A 20,258-nucleotide genomic window follows, 5' to 3' on the forward strand; every position below is an offset into this window, starting at 1 on the left:
AAGGCTCAGTGCTGGGACCCCAGTTGTTTACAATATATATTAATGATTTAGACGAGGGAATTAAATGCAGCATCTCCAAGTTTGCGGATGACATGAAGCTGGGCGGCGGTGTTAGCTGTGAGGAGGATGCTAAGAGGATGCAGGGTGACTTGGATAGGTTAGGTGAGTGGGCAAATTCATGGCAGATGCAATTTAATGTGGATAAATGTGAGGTTATCCACTTTGGTTGCAAGAACAGGAAAACAGATTGTTATCTGAATGGTGGCCGATTAGGGAAAGAGGAGATGCAACGAGACATGGGTGTCATTGTACACCAGTCATTGAAGGTGGGCATGCAGGTACAGCAGGCGGTGAAAAAGGCAAATGGTATGTTGGCATTCATAGCAAAAGGATTTGAGTACAGGAGCAGGGAGTTCCGACTGCAGTTGTACAAGGCCTTGGTGAGACGGTACCTAGAAAGTTGTGTGCAGTTTTGGTATCCTAATCTGAGGAAAGACATTCTTGCCATAGAGGGAGTACAAAGAAGGTTCACCAGATTGATTCCTGGGATGGCAGGACTTTCATATGAAGAAAGACTGGATCGACTAGGCTTATACTCACTGGAATTTAGAAGATTGAGGGGGGATCTTATTGAAACGTATAAAATTCTAAAGGGATTGGACAGGCTAGATGCAGGAAGATTGTTTCTGATGTTGGGGAAGTCCAGAACGAGGGGTCACAGTTTAAGGATAAAGGGGAAGCCTTTTAGGACCGAGATGAGGAAAAACTTCTTCACGCAGAGAGTGGTGAATCTGTGGAATTCTGTGCCACAGGAAACAGTTGAGGCCGGTTCATTGGCTATATTTAAGAGGAAGTTAGATATGGCCCTTGTGGCTAAAGGGATTGGGGGTATGGAGAGAAAGCAGGTACAGTGTTCTGAGTTGGATGATCAGCCATGATCATACTGAATGGTGGTGCAGGCACGAAGGGCTGAATGGCCTACTTCTGCACCTATTTTCAATGTTTCTACTTCATAACCAAAGATACTTCATGTCAGTTTGCTCTTACTGAGGTTTAAACATTCCTACATCTAACACTGATGTCTTACATGCTCTGCCGGTTTGATCAGTATACCCAGAGGACATCATTGCTCTTTTTCAGCATTCAATGGGCAATATTACAAGGATATTAGCAAAAGTTTGGCCATGTTTTAAAAGATGTAATCTGTGACAATAAGGTATTTGTTTATTAACTCATTATATACCAGAATCCCTGGCTCACAGCTCAAATTCAGCAACACTACAATGTGTAGATGACATCAATATTTTATAAACTTATTTGTCTGCCTACTGGCAGAGTATATACAAATGCTCAAGCTGAATCAGAGACTATTCCAAGCATTCTGCAACCCCTGTACCCCTTGACCTTGTTTCAAAATTTTCAATGCCTGAAAATGTATCTGAGTGAATATCGAGGTCAATTCGAATCCTTGGACATTGAGGTTTGCACAGTATTAATTACACTTTATACAATTCACCTTGCACTATGTTGTGACTACAATTTGTAGTACACAGAACATGTCACAATTGTAATACGTGCCCTTCGTGTGTTAATTTAAAATATTAACTTTGTATTTCATTTGATTAATAACATAGCACACATAATATCTAGAATTATTCCAAGCAATCACCATGTTAATTGGGGGGGGGGGAGTGTTCCAGTTTGCCTTTTTCCATTGAATTCTATGCTACAAGTGGACATAAATTCTTACAGGATGTTTTCTGTCATATTAAGCCATTTTATCAGTGATGATAAAGTAACTCACTGTCATAATGCAATGGCTAGGCAATGGCTAGACAACGCTAGAGTGAAAGAAGCAACAAATAGTGTCAGTTCTTTTTTAGTCACTTAACACTGTGAAGCACTAAGAATTAGATATGATCATCACTGCGGGTTGGGTTGGCAGTCAGAGCTGAGACTGCCCTTTGCCGTGTCCTCTCTACTCTGAGGATAGTGAACAGACATAAAGTGTGGCAAAGCCGCACTCATCACCTGTGAAATAATTTCTCTGATGTACAAGGCTCATGGGTTAGGAAAGGGTTTAGGAAGTGGAGATCAGAGGGAAAGAGAATGGCAGTGTAGAAGTTCTGAGGTAATTGAAGCATGGTGGTATAGTGAAAGTGGAGTAAAGACTGAGGTATAACTTTAGGAAGCTGGCCATGTTTACAGCAGCTCCCCATAGTGCAGCCTGCTAGAGGAAATGCCTGACAGAAGTAACGTGTGGCATTGCTGCAGTCTGAAATGTCTGCTCACATGTCAGACTGGAGGGGTTGTGGTAAAGGAGGGACCTGGCTGTGTATACTAGGCAAATCAACATGATGAAAACATATCTAAATCTTACCGCACCACTGTTTTGAGCACCTAAAAATAAACAAAAAAATTTGTTGTTTCTTTCCCATTTTGCTTTCATTTATATTTTTGACAAAAAAATCTAAGTGAATTTTGTTCTCACAACCTTTAGTAATTTGTGAATTAAGTAAGCATGAATTTTCATAAGCCAAACAGCCATAAAGCAGAGATTACACATGCTGAGTTGTCATCTGAAATTCATTATAACTGATTGAACTGTGGATTATAATTATTTTGCCAAAAGTGATGCAGACAATCTTAACAGTGCAAATATTTCCCTCATTCTATCTCCCTCCATTCTTCAGCCCCCCCCCCCCCACCCCTTTGTCACTCTTACCCACTCCATCCACCCACTTGGCCTCATACTCTCTCTGCTTGTCTATCCTCTTCCTCCCACCTCTCACACTTCAAGCACTCTCCCGCCTTCCGGCCCTGTTACATCAAAACGATATAGGGCAAAGTATCATCTCTACTGGCTCCCCATCCATCATTCCAAAGATTTATTCCTTGTACCAACACCAGTTTGTACCATCTGTAAATCTACTTCACAGTTAGACTGGCAGCACCCAACAAAATCTCTGCCTCCAAGGACAGGACAAATTCATTTCCATCACACCAACTTGAAAATTTATCACCATTCTTTCAAAGATGGGCCTAAATTCTGGAACTCCTTACTCAACTCCCACTACGTTTTTTTCTCCAGCAGCAGGATGTGCAATTCAACAGCATACCACCTCTGACAAGCTACATGAAAACGCTAACATAGAAACAGTTCCTTTGCAAAAGCTTACACCAAGTTGCAATGCAATGTTCCACCATACAAATAAATAGGGATTCTTTCACAGTTCTGATCTGGTATCTTGTAGCTTGTGGAAAGGCATTTGGATTTACACCCTCCACAGGAAATGCAGCCTCCCTCCTACTCTTAGAGTTACAGTATCTATGTGGCTATCTATGTATCTATATTGAGTTTCTGATCATTGACAACCGCCAGGACACTGAAGATGAAGAAACTGGTGCTGATAATACCATTGAATATTGTTGGCAGAGCATCTGAAAAAAATCCTGGATTTTGTTTATCGTTTGCAGCCTGCGAACAAATTCGAGTCACATTTCAGTGAACCTTTTTCTCAATGTACCAGAAAACCTTTGGCCAGGTCTTAACTGTCTATAATGCTGGGTTGTATGGAATGGGAAACAAAGGAATCCCTTAATTTGTGGCTAGGTGTCCATTCTACTTTCTCTCATAAATAAGCTAAAAGGTCTTGGCCCAAATTATTATCTGCTTATTTCGCTCAATATTTACTTCCTAACCTGCTCGTTTCTCCAGCATTTTGTGTGTGTGTTGCTGAAGTTGAATAGTTTCCTCTTTGTACCTGGATGGAGGTAGTTCTAAACATACCACTAGATCATTCTGGGTGCACGTTATCACAAGGCTCGTACCTCATGGTTTAATCCCAAATTGCAAGAAGATCTGATCGACTGAAAACTGTTTGTTCTCACAAAACGAATCCCCTCTATCTACCATATCTATTTCTATCTACATATTGCACATGCTTTTAGTAGTCTTTCTAATCAAGCTGAAGTTTAAAAAAAAGTATTGATCCAACCACACGCACACAACACTTTACACTGCAGCAGAAGCCTTTAATATGTGCACAGGTACACAACACAAGCAGTAATGGCAGCACTCACTCTACCAGCACACAGGATGCAATACCAGTTCCACCGCACTTGAAAGAAACTGCGAATTGTCATTTACAGTCACGGAATGGTAGTGACTGCCTCAAGAGACAAGGAGCAAAGAAGTGGGGAAGACAGTTTTGCTTTCACACAAAACAGGGTAGGTTTAGTCTTTGGGTCAACAATCACACTACACAGCTTTCTTTCAAAAGAAAGCCCTCAGACTGGGACTGCCCTGCACAGTGATTTATTGAACTATTGTTTGGTCAAATAGACTGTTATTTGGCATGGAAAAATAAGGCTTTAGGAAATGAAGGAGGAGCAATTTCTGAACGTGTGAACTCAAGCAGGCCATTTTGTTAAATGATCTGGGTAACGATTCCTTTGCTGATTTCAAACATTGCTCTTTATTTTGTTGGGCATGCATCTGATCAGCCCAGTAACAATCAATGTCAGAAAATAAAACTTGTCCACCTTAGTTATCAGTACATTAAAATCTCACATTCTTCTGAAACAGCTTCAAAGCTTCCAGTCATTAAGTTCTCATTTTCAGTCACACATTTTTCATTGGTTTGCTTCTAGCTTAATTTTAGTTACAGTGTCCATCATTGTTTCAGTCACGTTTATTCCCTCTGAAGAGTCTCCTGCACCAATCCCTCATTAAAAGGGCACTTGCTATACTCCTTATCTTTTCCCTGGCACTATCTATACTGCACAACACAAAAAAATCAATTATTAAAAGTGCTAGATATTTAATGTCTTACCTAGTTGATGAGACAGGCTTGTTGGCAAGTTTGAGAGCAACCAGTAAGAGCAGCTATCAAGAAGTGTAAGATGCTGCTACACGTGTCTTTTCACATGTTTGCGCAGACCACAGGAAGACAGTGCTGGCACCTCAGCAAATGAGTCAAGTGTGCAGTCGGTGCTCCCTGTGCTGCTTGTTGACTGAGTAACGGCTTGAAAAGGCAGGAAATGGGCATTTCTTAAGTCTGCTGAAGGGAGGTGCTTGGTAACTGCTCACTGAAGGAAACGTTCTGAAGAGCTAAAAAGGAAATCTCCAGCGTCTGAGGGGCAGCATTGGAGATGATGGTCTAGGCAGCCACTAGGAGGAAGGAGTTGCATCCTTCCACCTCTGGGGTTGATAATCCTCCTGTCAGCGTCATATATTCGAATGAAGAATGCCAGCAGGGTTGCATTCAGGCATGTCTGTTCCCAGATATATGTGGTGCTGGAAACAGTTCAATGGCTCATCAGGTTAAGAATCATTTTTCCCACAACTGCCTCATCTATAGCTCCAAAATTCTCATCGATTCTTTTCCCCAGCTCACAGGTTGGGGTTGATTCCACCAGCCCACTTCAACAACCCCTGGCACACTCTATTGCAATCTTCAGTTCCCTGTGCTTTACAACTTCAAAATCACTTCATTGTGACCAACAACTTGTCTAAGCAAGGCTGTTCAATGATGAAGAAAAACTATCACCATTATTCATAAATCTTTCTGATCAGAGATCACCTTACTGTGCTCAAATGCTACAGTTTGGGTATAAAAAACTGGGGGAAGTTCAAGCAATATCAAGTGGCAATGCTGGAGGTTCCAGCACTGGCTTTCTTCCCATAACATTATTTTTTTTTACTAAGTACCACATGACTGTGGCACACAACACAGAGAAGCAGATTTCAGCAGCCACATCTCCCTTAGCTCTGCCTTCACACTTCTATTTTCAATTCAGCAACAGAAAAGGTCAAAGCCCTCACACTCTGGAACTAGGCCACATTTGTAAAACACCACTGTGGCTAACGTGGCCACTATCACCAACTCAGAAGCATAACATGCAACTTTCAGCAGACAGCCGACAAGACCAGCATGCAAGAGGTTAAAACGTACTGATCCTGTGGCAAGGAATTATGGACAGTGAACATTCACTACCTGGAAGCTCCCTGAGACAGTTCGGACTGCTTCCATGCACTTGAAATTTGAATCAAAACAGTCCCTGGTGTTGATCGTGTAGACAATCAATCAATGCATCCGTGGAAACAGTCAGCATGCAGCCATTTGCACAACAGCATGTTCCGCATGTCCCTACCTGTGCAATTGTCAGCAACATACTAGAGATCACTGCCACCATCCTTATTCTCTCCCTCCAATTCAGAATTCCCAGATGTACTTTTCACACAACACAAGCTGATTTGCAGGCTTGTCTGTGAAGGCAGAACAGCTTTGACTAATAATTAACAAAGGAAAAATCAAATTCATTAACCAAATTAATAAATAACTGAATGCTGCTGTTATGTGAATGAAGTCACTGGAGAAAATTGCTAGTATATACAAAACAGCTTTATTCAACAAAACAAAGTACAGCAGACATCGTATGGAGATGCTTTCGGTGGAAAGATCCACTGATCCAACATGGGGCTCAATATTTTAGATGCCAAACCTCAAAGGGCAACTCCATATTTACAATGTATGGACAATGCTTTCTTTGAAACTACTTACAACCTTCATACCACCTGGTTCACATCCACAGCACAGACATCCAAATGCATTTTAATCAGCATTGTCTGGACTGGGGCTCACAGCTTTTAGGAACCCATTGTTCAGAGCTGCACTCCAAATTAAATGCACAGTAAATTTTCAAATGTGAAGACTGGCAGCCAATGTCATTTGCTAAATGTATATGCCCTAAACCCAAAAGTCACCCTAACTGGCAAAACAGAGACAAGTAAGAAAAAAGAATAGTTGTAAGCATGGTCATGTGCATACATGTCTTTAGGAAACTATGCATTGAAGCCCAGCCAAGAATGAAGACATAATAAGCCCAAATGGATTCGGAAAATGAGTTGGGAGCTTAGAATAAAGACTGATGTTTACTGATAAGCAAAATATTACTCAGTCTTAGAATGCATTGTTTGGACCAGATTTCCAAAAGCCAGACCACAGAGTACTATTGCTAACTGGAAAGTCCTTTCTCTTCAATCCAGTCAACTGAAATTACATCTGAACTGACTGCTGGTAAGCAAACTAGCATCAGATTCTTTTGACTCCTAAGCCACCTGCAGACGAGTCTATTAAAACCTTATTCTTGGCGTGGTTTTGGAACATAAAACAGTACAGCACAGTGCAGGCCCTTCAGTCCGTCGAACTGGATTAACCTTTTAAACTACTCTAAGAATGATGCAACCCTTCCCCTGCCCCCACATAGCCCCCTCCCCCCATTTTGTTGCATACTCTCCTAAAGGCACATAAAGTAGGTGGATGCTCAATTGCAAGCCTTCACGTCTTGACTCTGATGTCCAAGGTTTGGGATCGTTTTGGTCCAAGCAGAATTCAAGTCAGTGCCAGCAACTCAAACAAAATGAAGTTGTGTCCAGCAGACTCCTTGTCCTGTAACAAGGTTGCACACAATCACAGGGGTAGCCAAAGGAAGTTAAAACCTCCCAGGTGTGCATGGTCTTCCTTGAAAGCAGTGCCCTTATGTGTCAAATGAGAAGGAGTTGGCTGAACAGCAGACTTCAAGAATGTTCACCTCAGTTCAATATCCTATAGTTAGGATGGTTGCAATGGATGGCTATACCATTTCATGCTGATCAGTAAGTGGCGGAGAAGGCCAGCAAAAGCTTAAAGATTAGTTTTCATCACTTGCCCATAAGACCCACTTTGTTTAGGCAGCTGGACTCAAAGTAAACTTGTTCCAAGGTTTGACAAGGAATGTTGGACAAAGATCAATGTTTTTGATCTTGACCAATGAGTAACATGGATAACCTGCAATTTTATTTCACTGGTTATTTCAAATAATTTACTGATCAATCAAGACAATTGCATAAATTTTCAATTCTAAAATCAAACTCAAACTGCATTATGATTGTTGGGATGATATTACAAGAGTTAGGCCAACAGGAGGGCTAATGGAGGACTGGGGAATGCAACTTGTTTGGTGCAGCAATTTGCAAATGTGTGTTGTACTTCGACATCCTACTCCAGAAAATGATTTAGTACATTGGTAGGCCTTACTTCGATCAGATACGCACTGATTGGGATTGACCATAATTGTAATTCATGTATTATGGAAAATATTTTGATTTTAGTCAATTGGACTTTATTCACAAGTGCATACACTTGATCAATTCAGTCTCTGAAGTGCTTGTATGTGTTTAAATGTTCATGCAAAGAACAGTATGCTCTGAACAGAAATCCTCTTTACGCAACGTCTCCAGAGACGACACCACACCAGCTGTGAAGAGTAAGTTTCCACAAGTTAACCTCCAGCAGCCTCACATCTTTCCAAATGTATTGTAATGATGTTTTAAAAGCAGAAGCACTTTGCCGGATCAAAACCCTGAATCATTGATACAAAAACCCCGCAAAGACCTGAATGGCCTTGTGCAGGTGTTAGCAAGTTTACCTTCTGCAGTTTGTGAAGTTAAGGTCATCCCACAGCACTGACAGGGCGTTTCCAGGAATATTTTGTGTCTAACAAAATCCTTATGCTATTAAAATATATTAAATCCATGACATAGTCATATAAATGGTCTAATGACTATAAGGAACTAACATATAGAATACAGATCAAGTTTTCTGCATTTGTGGCTTATTTTTTAATTTAAATTCTTAAATAAAAATCAAATATGAAAAGGTCTTTGATCAGTGGAAAAAGCCAGATGGAGAAATTGTTCACTAAGTATTATCATATGTGCAAAACAGAACTGGAATCAATGAGTTCTTTAATAATATTCTATTGATGCCAAACAAATTCCTTTGTTTATTTCTGGACCTTATCAAACTTTGTCTCATCGGCTTTATACCACATCATCGTGGTGGCTCTGTATTTTCTGCAGCAGAGTCCTTCCTGTAAATATAGAATAGTCAGCTGGAAATTTAAATCATCACCCCACAAGTTGTGATGTCAGTAGGTTCTGAAGGTCAGGTCGCAATGACTAATTTTCTTTGTTCCATGCCTCCCAGAAGAACAGCCATTTCCTTCCATGCATGCTTTGTTTTTGGATACTTTTCTTCCATATGAGTAGTTTAGGTTTAGCCAATAATGAGTAGTTCAGGTCGACCCAATTGGAAGAGCAGATTGTTGATTGGGAAGACACAGCTGGTTGGACACAATAACGTTGCATAGGGAAGTACAGATAGCTGAATTAGCATTAGTCTCTGCAAGCAGTCCAATGCTCCAGAAAAATAATGCCCAATAATTTTATAAAGCTGGGAGGCTGCAGGGTCTACCTGTGTAAAGTTAACCGATCAGTTGTGGTGTTGAAAGGATGCTTAAATATGATTTCAACATCTCCAAGAGAAAATATAATAACTGGAGGTTTATCAACCCCTGTCTAGAGATGCATGAATGCACTGACTGTCCAAATGTGCATACAGCTTACATGAGGTATTTTAATACAGAAGCAATAGAAATCGACATGTTGTTACCACCTTTGAAAGAGGTGAAGCACAGTGAAAAGTTCCTAATTTTAGGAAAATATAGAGGGGACAAAAACAAAATAGGAATAAGCTAGCCAACTCGGGTCATAGAAGAGTAACGTGCAACTCAAATGGAGCAAGAACATCACACTTCGGTGGTACTCAAGCAGATCAAGCTGTATTGTTGATACTTACAGTAGAAACAGTGAAAGACGCACATTTCAACCCAAAAAAAACAAAATTTACATGTTTTACATTTGTCACAAGCCACTGTTAAAGGTTACTAATATGGACTATGGCATTAAAGTATATTATTTAATGTACTCACCAGAAGGGAAATGTAGTTCAAGGAATAGGCAGATTGCCCCATGCTGTACCCAAGGCAATTGCCTGTTGTAACAGCTGGGAAAATCAAACATGGTGTTCAGGCACTTGCAATGTACAATGCAATAATGACTTCAATATTGCTGAAACATTTTAGGCTGCATTTACACGCCATTGTTAGCACTGCTGTGACATGGTTCCCACTTCACAGAAATGCTAAGAATGCTGAACGAGCGGCTTCAGTCCAGAGTTCACAGTTGGATCTCAAAGAAAAATGGAAAAAATCATTACTCCAAAAAAATCACTCCCCTATTTTGCTTGGCCTCCAAGGAATGTAGCTAAAAATATCTTATTGTGGTACAAAAAGGGAATGAAACTTTACAGTGCGTACATGTTAATACCATCATGCAAATGGCCTCGTGTCAGATTTCAAATCCCTCCTAAGAGGAGCCTCAAGATGAACCACTCCTTTAGATTACGTACTTGCAAATGGAGTATTGGTAACTTCCAGAGTTGAAGCACCCTTTTACGCAGGTTTGTAATGTTGGTTTCTTGCAACATGGAATGATAAAAAAAAATTTTTAAAATGATATGCTCACTTGTTTCCTTTTTATGAAATAGGAAACATTAACACTGGATATATTGAAATAAACTCAGTCTTTGCTGGCCATACATGCATTTGCTGATAATAAATATATCCAATGATTTAGAATGCACAGCACTTTGAGGTAGCAAATTCCAAAGATTCATTGCCTCTAGAAAAGAAAATCCTCTTCAATTTCATCTTAAATGAGTGATTCCACATCTTCTCAGCTTTTATCCTGTCAAGACCTTCCACACAGATGTTTCAATAACATTACCTTTCATTCTTTGAAATAATGAGGACAGACAGAACCTGTCAACAATCAACCTCTTGAACTCTCTCAAACCTTATTCACACATATACTTCCTTAAATAAAGAGCCCAATACTACATGCAATACTCCAACTGTGATCTCACTAACACCTTGTACAGATGCAAAAATACATCCCACTTTTACACTTAATTTTTTTAACAACAAAGACCAGAATTCCATTTGCCTTCCTGGCTACTTGAGACAGTATCATTCTAAATTCCTGTGCTTTTTTGTCTCTCATGTTCTGACCTTTCTTCCTTGTTGGCGATTGGCAGGCTGGAGGCTTGGAGTTTGGTGCTCTCGTTGTTTCTGCATGTGGGTGTTCTGTTAGTTCTTGTGTGAGGGAGGGATGGGTGCCTGGGGTTTGCAAGTTTTGGTTACTTTTTGCATGGGGAGGGGACCGATGTCTTTCTTTCAACTATCATGGTTTTCTAATGTTTTATTGCTATCTGGAGAAGACAAATCTCAGAGTTGTATTCTGCACATATACTTTGATAATAAAACGAACTGTTGAACATATACATCTGGATGCCATTGCACAGCAGCCTATTTTGTAGCCCCTATTCATTTTATCAATTTTCAGCTTTTCTGATTTTTTTTTGTTACCAGTAACCTTAACAGTTCGTCTCACTGTACCTCACCTGACAAAGCTTTATTCATTTGCTCAATCTACTTATATCATTTTGCCGACTCTTTGCACCTTCCTCAAAACATGTTTTTACGACTGCTGTATCATCATTAGTAACTAGTTAATGAACTCCCCTCCCCCCAGAAACACCATCTTCTCACACCCCACCTAATACCTTGTGCAGTAGCCTCTAAGTGGCACTTTACCAATTGCCTTTTAAAAATCCTAAAACATTATATATACTTCTTTCCTATATTTACATTGCATGTTACATCCTCAAGAAACTTTACAAATCTATCAAACATGATTTTCATTCCATAATGCTACATTGGTTCCAATGAATTATAATAGTTTTTCATCTATATGGTTACTAATTTCTTAATAATTGATTCCAGTATTTTCCTTCAAAGACAGATTCCAAGTTAACTGCCTAATAAGTTCCTGCTTCTGGTATCCATGCTGCCATAATGTAGCCATGTTTCTCATTGACATACAGGGTAAATTCAGATGCACAAAGCATTTCAAAGTGCAAATTTCTGCCACATATCTGGGATACCTAGCCTGTATATAAAAACCATAGCCAAGACAGAATGTAAAGGAAATAAACTGTCTTCACAGTTAGTCTGGAAACTGAGCAGTCAGATAGTAAACAGTGACAACAGAACTGAATTCCTAACTGTGGATTAGTATTTTCTCTGGTCAGTTTGAAATGCATCTTCACTCAATTAAAAATTTAACTTTCAATCCTTCCACACCCCCAAAGCCCAGTCTGTAAGTGTTCAACATTTACTTAAGAAGGAAATGTAATCATGTCGTTAGTGTATTGGAAGTTGCCACTACTTTATATCTGAGTGCTCTTGGTATGAAGGCCATCTTCTATAATAATTAAAGATGGTACAAAGTACCAATTAGTGTACAAGAGCTTTCATGTTAAGTAAACAAAGGGAATTTATTTCATGATTTGCTAACAGAAATGTCCAAAAACACTGAATTTTTGAACATTCAATTGTAGCTTCCTATTATGAGCTAACAAAAGGATGCACTGCCTGGATAACACATGGTAGGGAAATGGATATGAAATCATGTCGTTTAATACATCCCTCAGCTATCATAAACAATACTGCACAGTTTACACTATGAGCTAATCTTAACTTCAACAATCCATAACTTTTTTAAAAATATGAATTTGTGATAAGTTTGCAATATCATCCTCAAATAACACTCTTGGGTGCAGCATTTCTGTAGCTCAAAAATTATTTGTATGCTTTAAGATTTCAATGATGTTGTTTCTCATTGTCTATCTGACAGAGGTGAAATTGTTGCTGCAGAACAAATGTCTATTTAGGGTAGCTAATTCTCCCACAGCTGATCCTACCAGGAAGAGACAAATGAGAACACTGTAGTGGGAAGTGGAAGTTGCTCTTTAAGAATACAATCTTCACAGAACAAAGTCCTGAAGAAGTGAAAAATATTTTTTTAAACTGCTTCCAAGATTGGGGGTAGCTTACCAACTATGCAAAGTTAGTACATGAAAAAATAGTCTTTGCACTCTAAATGGCTTTCTTTGGTAATGTGTTTTAAAGGAATTTGAATAGATCTAAGATTAGTTTATTATTTCTCATCAGAGCCTCAAACATTCAGTGTCGCCTTGGAAATTGACATGTTGCAAACTTCCAGCTGCAACTGTTGCCCCACAATGGTGAGGAGATCCAGAAGCAGGGCATGTACAAGATTATATTTTGGTATCCACAGATGTTGGGCTCAATTACAATTACTTTAGCAATCAAACTCATGACTAGCTGATTGAGTTCTGCAGGAAGTCACCAGTACAATCTAACACATTCAGCATTACACTTCCTTATCTGTTCATCATTACAATTTAACTGTTGCGTGTAGCAAAAGCACTGGCGACAAAGCTGTTGAATGGATTTCAACCAAAGAGCAGAAAAATATGCAAGCATTTTGCCTGCAATAATTTTTAAAATTTACAGTGACACATGGTAAATGAATACCACAGTGAACAATACTAAAAAAAAACTACTGAAAAGATTGCAGAGCTTCATTTATCTAGCTAAATGTATTTACATTAATTTAGATTAAAAGCAAAGCCACTATGCATCAAAAGCAAAGAAAAGCAAGATTGCCACTGATATATGTCAACTCAGGGGGAACAGTAACCTTCAAGTGCCATGGGAGCTCTCAGACAAGCCAAAATAAATGTTACGTTTGACTTTCGGAGATACAGCATAACGTGCCACGTGTACAAATTCTTGCGGGTAAGCTGACCAGCTGCTGCTAAGTCTTCAGCAGACAAACTTTGGATAAGTGGACCTCCCTGCACTACAAAAAAAAAAGCTTAGTTAAGAAACCAACATTGATTGCTGAAATACTGTTGAATTTATTTAATGAATCAAAAAATTCCCAAATCTACTCCCAAGATCAGGAGACCTGGCCACATCAACGTTGCACTTTTTTTTCCAGAAAAATCAATACAAGTTAAGTTTAAACACCAGATAGGAATTCTTAAAATTCAGTCAAATCCATCTGTGGTTTCCTGTAAGGAGCTGACAATAACAGTGAGAAGGTGGGAGAGGTTAAGGTATGGTAATGTGATTTTAATTATGGAGGATAAATATCAAAATCAACTTTTTCTCTGGACCTCCCCTACTTAAAAAGAAGTAAAATTGTGGTTGGCGATGAATCGACCTGTTTCCAGCCACCGGCAGGAATTAATTACTGCGGCAGCTGACATGGGGTGTTGAGGTAATTCAGACGAGATAGCTCCTCCTAGTGGAGAATGAAAAAATGCCTAAATGCTGGTCTGTGGTCCAAGGCACCGTTTGTGTATGGCATGATTCACCACTGATTCCATGGTGGTAAACCCCTCCCAGTATCAGGAGGTTGCATTACCCTGTGGTACAACTAATAGACACTTCCTCACAGTGCTAGAGACAAGAGATCAGCCTTGACCTTAAGGCTCGGTCTCTGTGGAACTTGCATGTTCTCCTTGTGATCCCATGGGTGCTCGGCTTCCTTCCCCAGTCCCAAAGGCAAGCTGTCTGGTAAGTTAGCTGGTCACTTCAAATTGTCCCTAGTATGTGGTGGAATGCTAGAATACAAGTCGTGTTCATACAGATGCGGCGTGCAGAATTTTTTTAAATGTAGGATTAGTGTGAATGGGTGGTTGAATGTTGCCACAGACACAGTAACGGTAAGGTCAGGCTTTCATATCCTCTGTGGTTCTGGAAGACCACACAAACCGAACACAGTGTCTAGGGTTGAAATGGTGTTGATGACTTGCAGAGGTCTGTGTGCTCAGTGGGTGCAACCAGTCCTTTATTGCAAAATTGAGAAGAAATCATGAGGAAGATCTTTTTTTTAGAAAAAGAAGTTCCTCAGAGTCCACCACAATAATGGGGGTTCTGATATGGCTGATCAGGCCAATGTGGGACAGACTTCTTGGGGTGGGTGGACGGATGGTGGGAAATGGCCCACTCCTTCTGTCTAACATTCCTAGACTCCTACATTCTCCTGGAGGGATTCAAGGTTATCAGTAATATTCCAGAATGCATCTTCTCATTTCAGACATTAATGGGATAGATAACAAATTGGTAGGAACAATATACATTTCCAAGGAAGATAAGAGAACATCTTTGAATCACTTCCCCCGTAATCTTTTGCCATGACAAAGTTTGGAACAGAGTATTTTCTAAGTCTGGTGTTGGGCATGTAAACACTGTCACTTGTCCAAAAAAATCAGCAGAGTAATGAGGATGTGGGCCTGAGAGGAGGTTGATGGTGTCTGCTGATCTACCAAATTTGGAGGATTTGCAGTGTCAGTGCTGGCGGAACTTCCTCAATATGTTGTGGCATAGTGGGGCCTTTCAGAATTTCATCACTGATCTCCATGCAGTTGTCTGGCTACACTTCAGTAACCTATGTTGTTTGCTCAGCAAGATGGAGTAACTTCTAAGTTTTTATCTTGGGAACACAAAAAATGTTCTTCAAATCATGGCTTTAAAAGAAATAAAGGAGCTGTAGCATGCCAGTAATGTGGAGAATGAAGTCAGTGAATAATGTTTTTTAAGCTACTTGTGGAAAACTAAAGCTGGAGCGACTTTCTATTGATGCAGAGTAACTGCATCAAATTATTTGTTGTAAAAATTCATTCCTTTTCTGCTCGAGTTCCAGCTTTAAAATTCCCTTCCTTTTCCATGAGGCGGTTGTGTAACTGGGTCTGCATTAAAGAAAGCATATCTAAAACGAATCCAACAGTAGACATAGCAAAAGCCCCCACGGGGAATAAAACAAACAGATGAGGTTACTATTTTGCTACCTCCTTCGCTGAGGCCCTGGACTCAGAGTAGAATGGTAATTGGGTTAATTCTGACAACTGCTCCTTTTCAACACTGATTTGGTCATTTTTTGTGCAGTGTGACTGCAATTCTTAAAAACAAAATATTTTAGTTAAATCAGATTCAGCAAATACCTAATCTGGAAGTCAGTGAAACAGTGCACAAAAAGACAAAGAAAATCTTTTGAAGAGAGCCATGCAACACCTTATTTCAAGACTTAAGATTGTTTAATGTCATTTCCAGTACACATATAATTGTTACTTTGGATCCGATGCAGCACAAAAAACACAGGAGGATAAAGAACACGATAATAAAAGCACAATAAATATAAATAGACAAGATTGCTTCTATACATAGGTTGATTGCTTGTCCTTGAAGTGATGCTAGGCACTGGAGCGCCTATACATAAGGTGACCAACATGAAATGATAAAGTAGTGGTGGTTGGGGTGTGGAGGGTTGGGTTTGTGGGCGAAGGTGCTGATCAGCCTTACTGCTTGGGTAAAGTAACTGTTTTTGAGGCTGGTGTTCCTGGGTTGGATGCCACAGAGCCTCCTCCCTGATGGAGTGAAGCAAACAGTCCACGAGCAGGGCGGGCAGCATCTTTCATGACGTTACTGGCCCCTTTTCTGGAACCTTTCTTTATACATCTTTTTTAATGGCAGATAGGCTGATGCCGGCGATGCGCTGGGTAGTTTCGACAACCTGTAGTAGTCTTCTTGCCTGCTGCAGTTGCAGTTTCCATACTTTACCAGATGTAGTTTGTTAGAATGCTCTCTATTGTGCACCTGTGGAATGACATGAGTATAGATGTGCATAGTCCACCTCTTGCTAGCCTCCTCAGGAAACAGAGGTGGTCGCGAGATTTCCTGGTTGTGTAGAATGTGTCCTGGGCCCATGGAGTTTGCACTTGCAGGAGTTTGAAACTGCTTGCCATTTCCACTGTTGTGCCACAGAAATAAAGAGGGATGTGAGCTGTCTGAGTTCTCCTGAAGTCAATAACCATCTCCTTTGTCTTGTTGACAGTGAGGAACAGATTATTTGCATGGCACCGGGCCTTGAACTTTAAAGGCTTCAGCAGCATTAATATTACATGTGTATTACAAACATAATGAATATTAATTCATGTATGAAATCTTATTTGAGTTTTTTTTTTCATTAACACTGTGCCTCTCTATCCTGATCTGGACTTTTGTTCACTTTGGCCAGCTGGAGGGAATTGTTTAAGTACTTCCTTAACTGACTTTAAATTCCAGGCAGAAATAGCTTTTGGTGCAGAATTATTCTATCAAGCTTTTCATGTAGAATTCAAATAAAACTATTTGTTCTTAGATTTCTAATAGATTGAAATGTTACAATGAAAAGAAATAAATTTTACAGTGAAAAGCTAACACCAAAGCTAACAGAACATGAGACTTCTCAATAAGTCTCCAAGGCCAACCTAAAGCTCAAGACCCCTTTAAACAAATCTTTGGAGAAATTAACATTAGTGAATCATTATTATACTTTGCAAAACCTAAACTTCCAAGAACAGTAATTTTACCTAATGTGTACCAATGAAAACAAAATACTCTGATAAAAATACCATTCCAAAAATTAAATGTGGCATGGACAGCTTAATTTGGTAAAGAATCAAAAAAACTGCAAAGTAACACGTTATGTTGCCTCTTCTGGAGGGTGTGTTCTGGCTCATATTTGAAAGAGATCAGGGATCACGCTGGAGGGAGCTGGGATATCAGAATCAAGTTTATTGTCATCTGCACAGGTGTAATGAAACAAGTACAAGCAGCAGCAACACAGGCATAAAACTTTGGCACATCATATCAGCAACATTCACAAGAAGAAAAACAAATTAATCATCAACTATCCATGATCCTTACAGGAAAGAACACAAATTATAACAAAAAAGTTCTCCATTTAATGCAAAGTGATCAAAGTGGTCATGGTGTTGCTAAACTGTCTTGTTTAAGGTTTCAACAGTTGGCTCAACAACCAAGCAAATAACTGGAAGTAGCTGTTCTTGAACCTGGAGGTGTGGAATACTAGTCAAAATTCTGGAGTTATGCCTGTGTCAGCTGTTGTTTGATGAGTATGAGGTGTTCATGAAGAAAATGCCCAGTGTTTTTTTTTTGCTTTGTTCACAAGCCACTGTGCTCTATAGTTCAGGATACATTCTTATTTATCCAACTCAATGGCTTGCTCGGTATTTCAGAGAACTGTGAACAATCATCGTGTTGAAAATGAACCAAATTCCCTCCCTACAGCACCTTAGTGAGGCAGATTGTTTTTTTTTTAAATCCAGTAGTTTCAAGAATATCTTCAGTTACATTTTATTAATGTAATTTTATTAATTGAGTTTAAATCCCCAGCTGCCATGCTGGAATTTGAATGCTGGTCCAAGAATCTCAGATGGATACAAAATAGGAGGCCTTTCATCCCATTAGTAATCATCTGTCTTTCCACATAGCCCTACTTCTTTCTTCAAACTACTTACTGAACTCCCCTGTACATTCTTGATTGAATAGCTGCCTGTGAATTCCTGATCCACACCACTGGCTGCATAAACAGGTTAGGTCCCATGACACGCTACATTCTTCAGACCCTTCTACCAACAGGAATAGTTTACCTCGGCATACTTTGTCTATATTCTTCACAATTTTAACTAGATCCCCATAATATTCTCAGTTCCAAGGGAAACTGATCCAGTTCCTGTAACTGAACCATTTTCTGGAATTACTTTATTTAATCTTTTCTGCATTCTGAAGTCTTAGCCAAACTAATACTCTGTAAAATGATCATTTCAACGTTCGTGCTCTTGCACTCTGGTTCTTCTTATAAAAATCAGGATCCTATATAGTCTTTTTTTTAAAAGATAACTTCCAACTCAGCCCATCAGCCATTTAGAATATTACCTGCCAGTTGAGTTGCATTCTGCCCCTCCAACATTTTTATCCTGGCTATCTCCCTTCTTTCATTCCATCCATATGAAGGGTCTCACCCTGAAATGACACTGCTTGAGCTGCTGAGTTTCTACGTTGCTCCAGGATTTGGATCTTGTATCTTAGCATTGCCATTTAAAATTATTTACACTCATCTACTCCCAGGTTACTCTGTTCGTACAACCCTTCAAAACTGTGCCCACCAGCTCACTCTGTATCTTCTGTATTACGCTTCATCTTTAATGGGTCTGTCCATTCCATTAATCTATAGCTCCAAGCTAACTATCACATTATTCCTCACAACCCAAGGCAATTTCAAGTTTTTTTAACATCTTATATTATGCCCTGCACACTCAAATCCAAGTCATTAATAGATATTAAGTAAAGATAGATCTCAGCACCAATTCCTGAGAAACTTCACTACAGCCAGAAGTCTGATAACCAATTATTCTACTTCCTGTCCATTAAGTCAGTTTTTTATCCATATACTATTTATTTCATTGGGTTCAATTTTAATACAATGGTTATTTATATGGGTCCTTCAAACCACATCAAACCCATTTCCAGAATTGGTTCTCAGCTCATCAAAAAATCAACTGTCAATTCACAAAGACAAGGTTGCCAACAGTGACTAATAGAGGAAATTGCCAAAAATCTTAGCATTTTTCAGAAAAATATGCGCCATGACAGGAAGTTCTGAGTTCAGGCCCTTATTTTCTAGCAGGCATGATTTATAGTTTTCTGCTCTTATTCCATGCTTGCTATGGAGGAGCACCAGGGACATAGCAACCAAACAGTCACAGATTATTTTGATATCAGGGAAAGGAGACAAGCAGCTCCGATCTGCTTTCCCAGATACATACATTGTTTTCCTTAATGGGTGTAGTCCTATGTTTGAAGCACTTAATTGCTTCTGGTATTTATTTTGTATAGTTTCTGCTTTAAGATTATAGCTGACGTTCCATATCTTTTTTTATGAACAGATGTTTTTTAATGTTTTTATAATTAGGATAAAATAATATGGAAATAAGACTTACATCAGGGTATTGTTTATCAGTTACAGCACCATCATTGCTTCAATACTAATAGCCAAGCTTCAAAAACTGGGCCTCTGTACCCGTTATGGATAGGTATAGGGACAGAAAAGGTAAGGTATGGAGGGTTATGGGCTGAGTGTGGGCCAGTGGGATTAGGTGAGTGTAAGCGCTGGCATGGACTAGAAGGGCCGAGATGGCCTGTTTCCGTGCTTTAATTGTTATATGGTTGTACGTTATATGGTTATATACCTCCCGCTGCAACAGGATTGGGAGATCACAGCCAGTAAAGGTCTGTAATAAGGTCTCCTCCTGAATATTAACAGAAGCCCACTTCAAGGATGTGTAATTAACTCACTTCCCTATTCTCCCTACACTCATGACTGTGTGTGGTTATGAACAGCTCAAACGCCATTCGTAAATTTGTGGATGACACAAATTTGCGGATGTAAATTTGGTAGAATCTCAGATGGTGACGAGTAGCTGCACAGGAACGGGATTATGGCTGTGTTGAGTGGCGCCACAATAACAACATCACACTCAATGTCAGCAAGACCAACGAACTGATTGTGGATTTCAGGAAGGGGAAGTTGGAAG

General features: G+C 39.6%; 1 protein-coding gene across 9 annotated transcripts in view; it reads right to left on the minus strand.

The window, feature by feature from the left end:
• Nucleotides 1-20,258, minus strand: part of LOC132380096 (septin-9-like) — a 307,781-nt gene that overhangs the window by 76,440 nt on the left and 211,083 nt on the right. The window contains exon 1 of one of the 9 annotated variants that reach the window (XM_059948658.1): nucleotides 9,817-9,944. The exons of 5 other annotated variants lie outside the window; for them this stretch is intronic. In XM_059948658.1, coding sequence (XP_059804641.1) covers nucleotides 9,817-9,907 — 91 coding nt within the window. In that variant the 5' untranslated portion in view covers nucleotides 9,908-9,944. 3 more of the 9 variants (XM_059948659.1, XM_059948660.1, XM_059948661.1) reach the window with 3 other exon arrangements.

This window comes from Hypanus sabinus, chromosome 23 (assembly GCF_030144855.1).
Source record: "Hypanus sabinus isolate sHypSab1 chromosome 23, sHypSab1.hap1, whole genome shotgun sequence".
Classification (NCBI taxonomy): domain Eukaryota; kingdom Metazoa; phylum Chordata; class Chondrichthyes; order Myliobatiformes; family Dasyatidae; genus Hypanus; species Hypanus sabinus.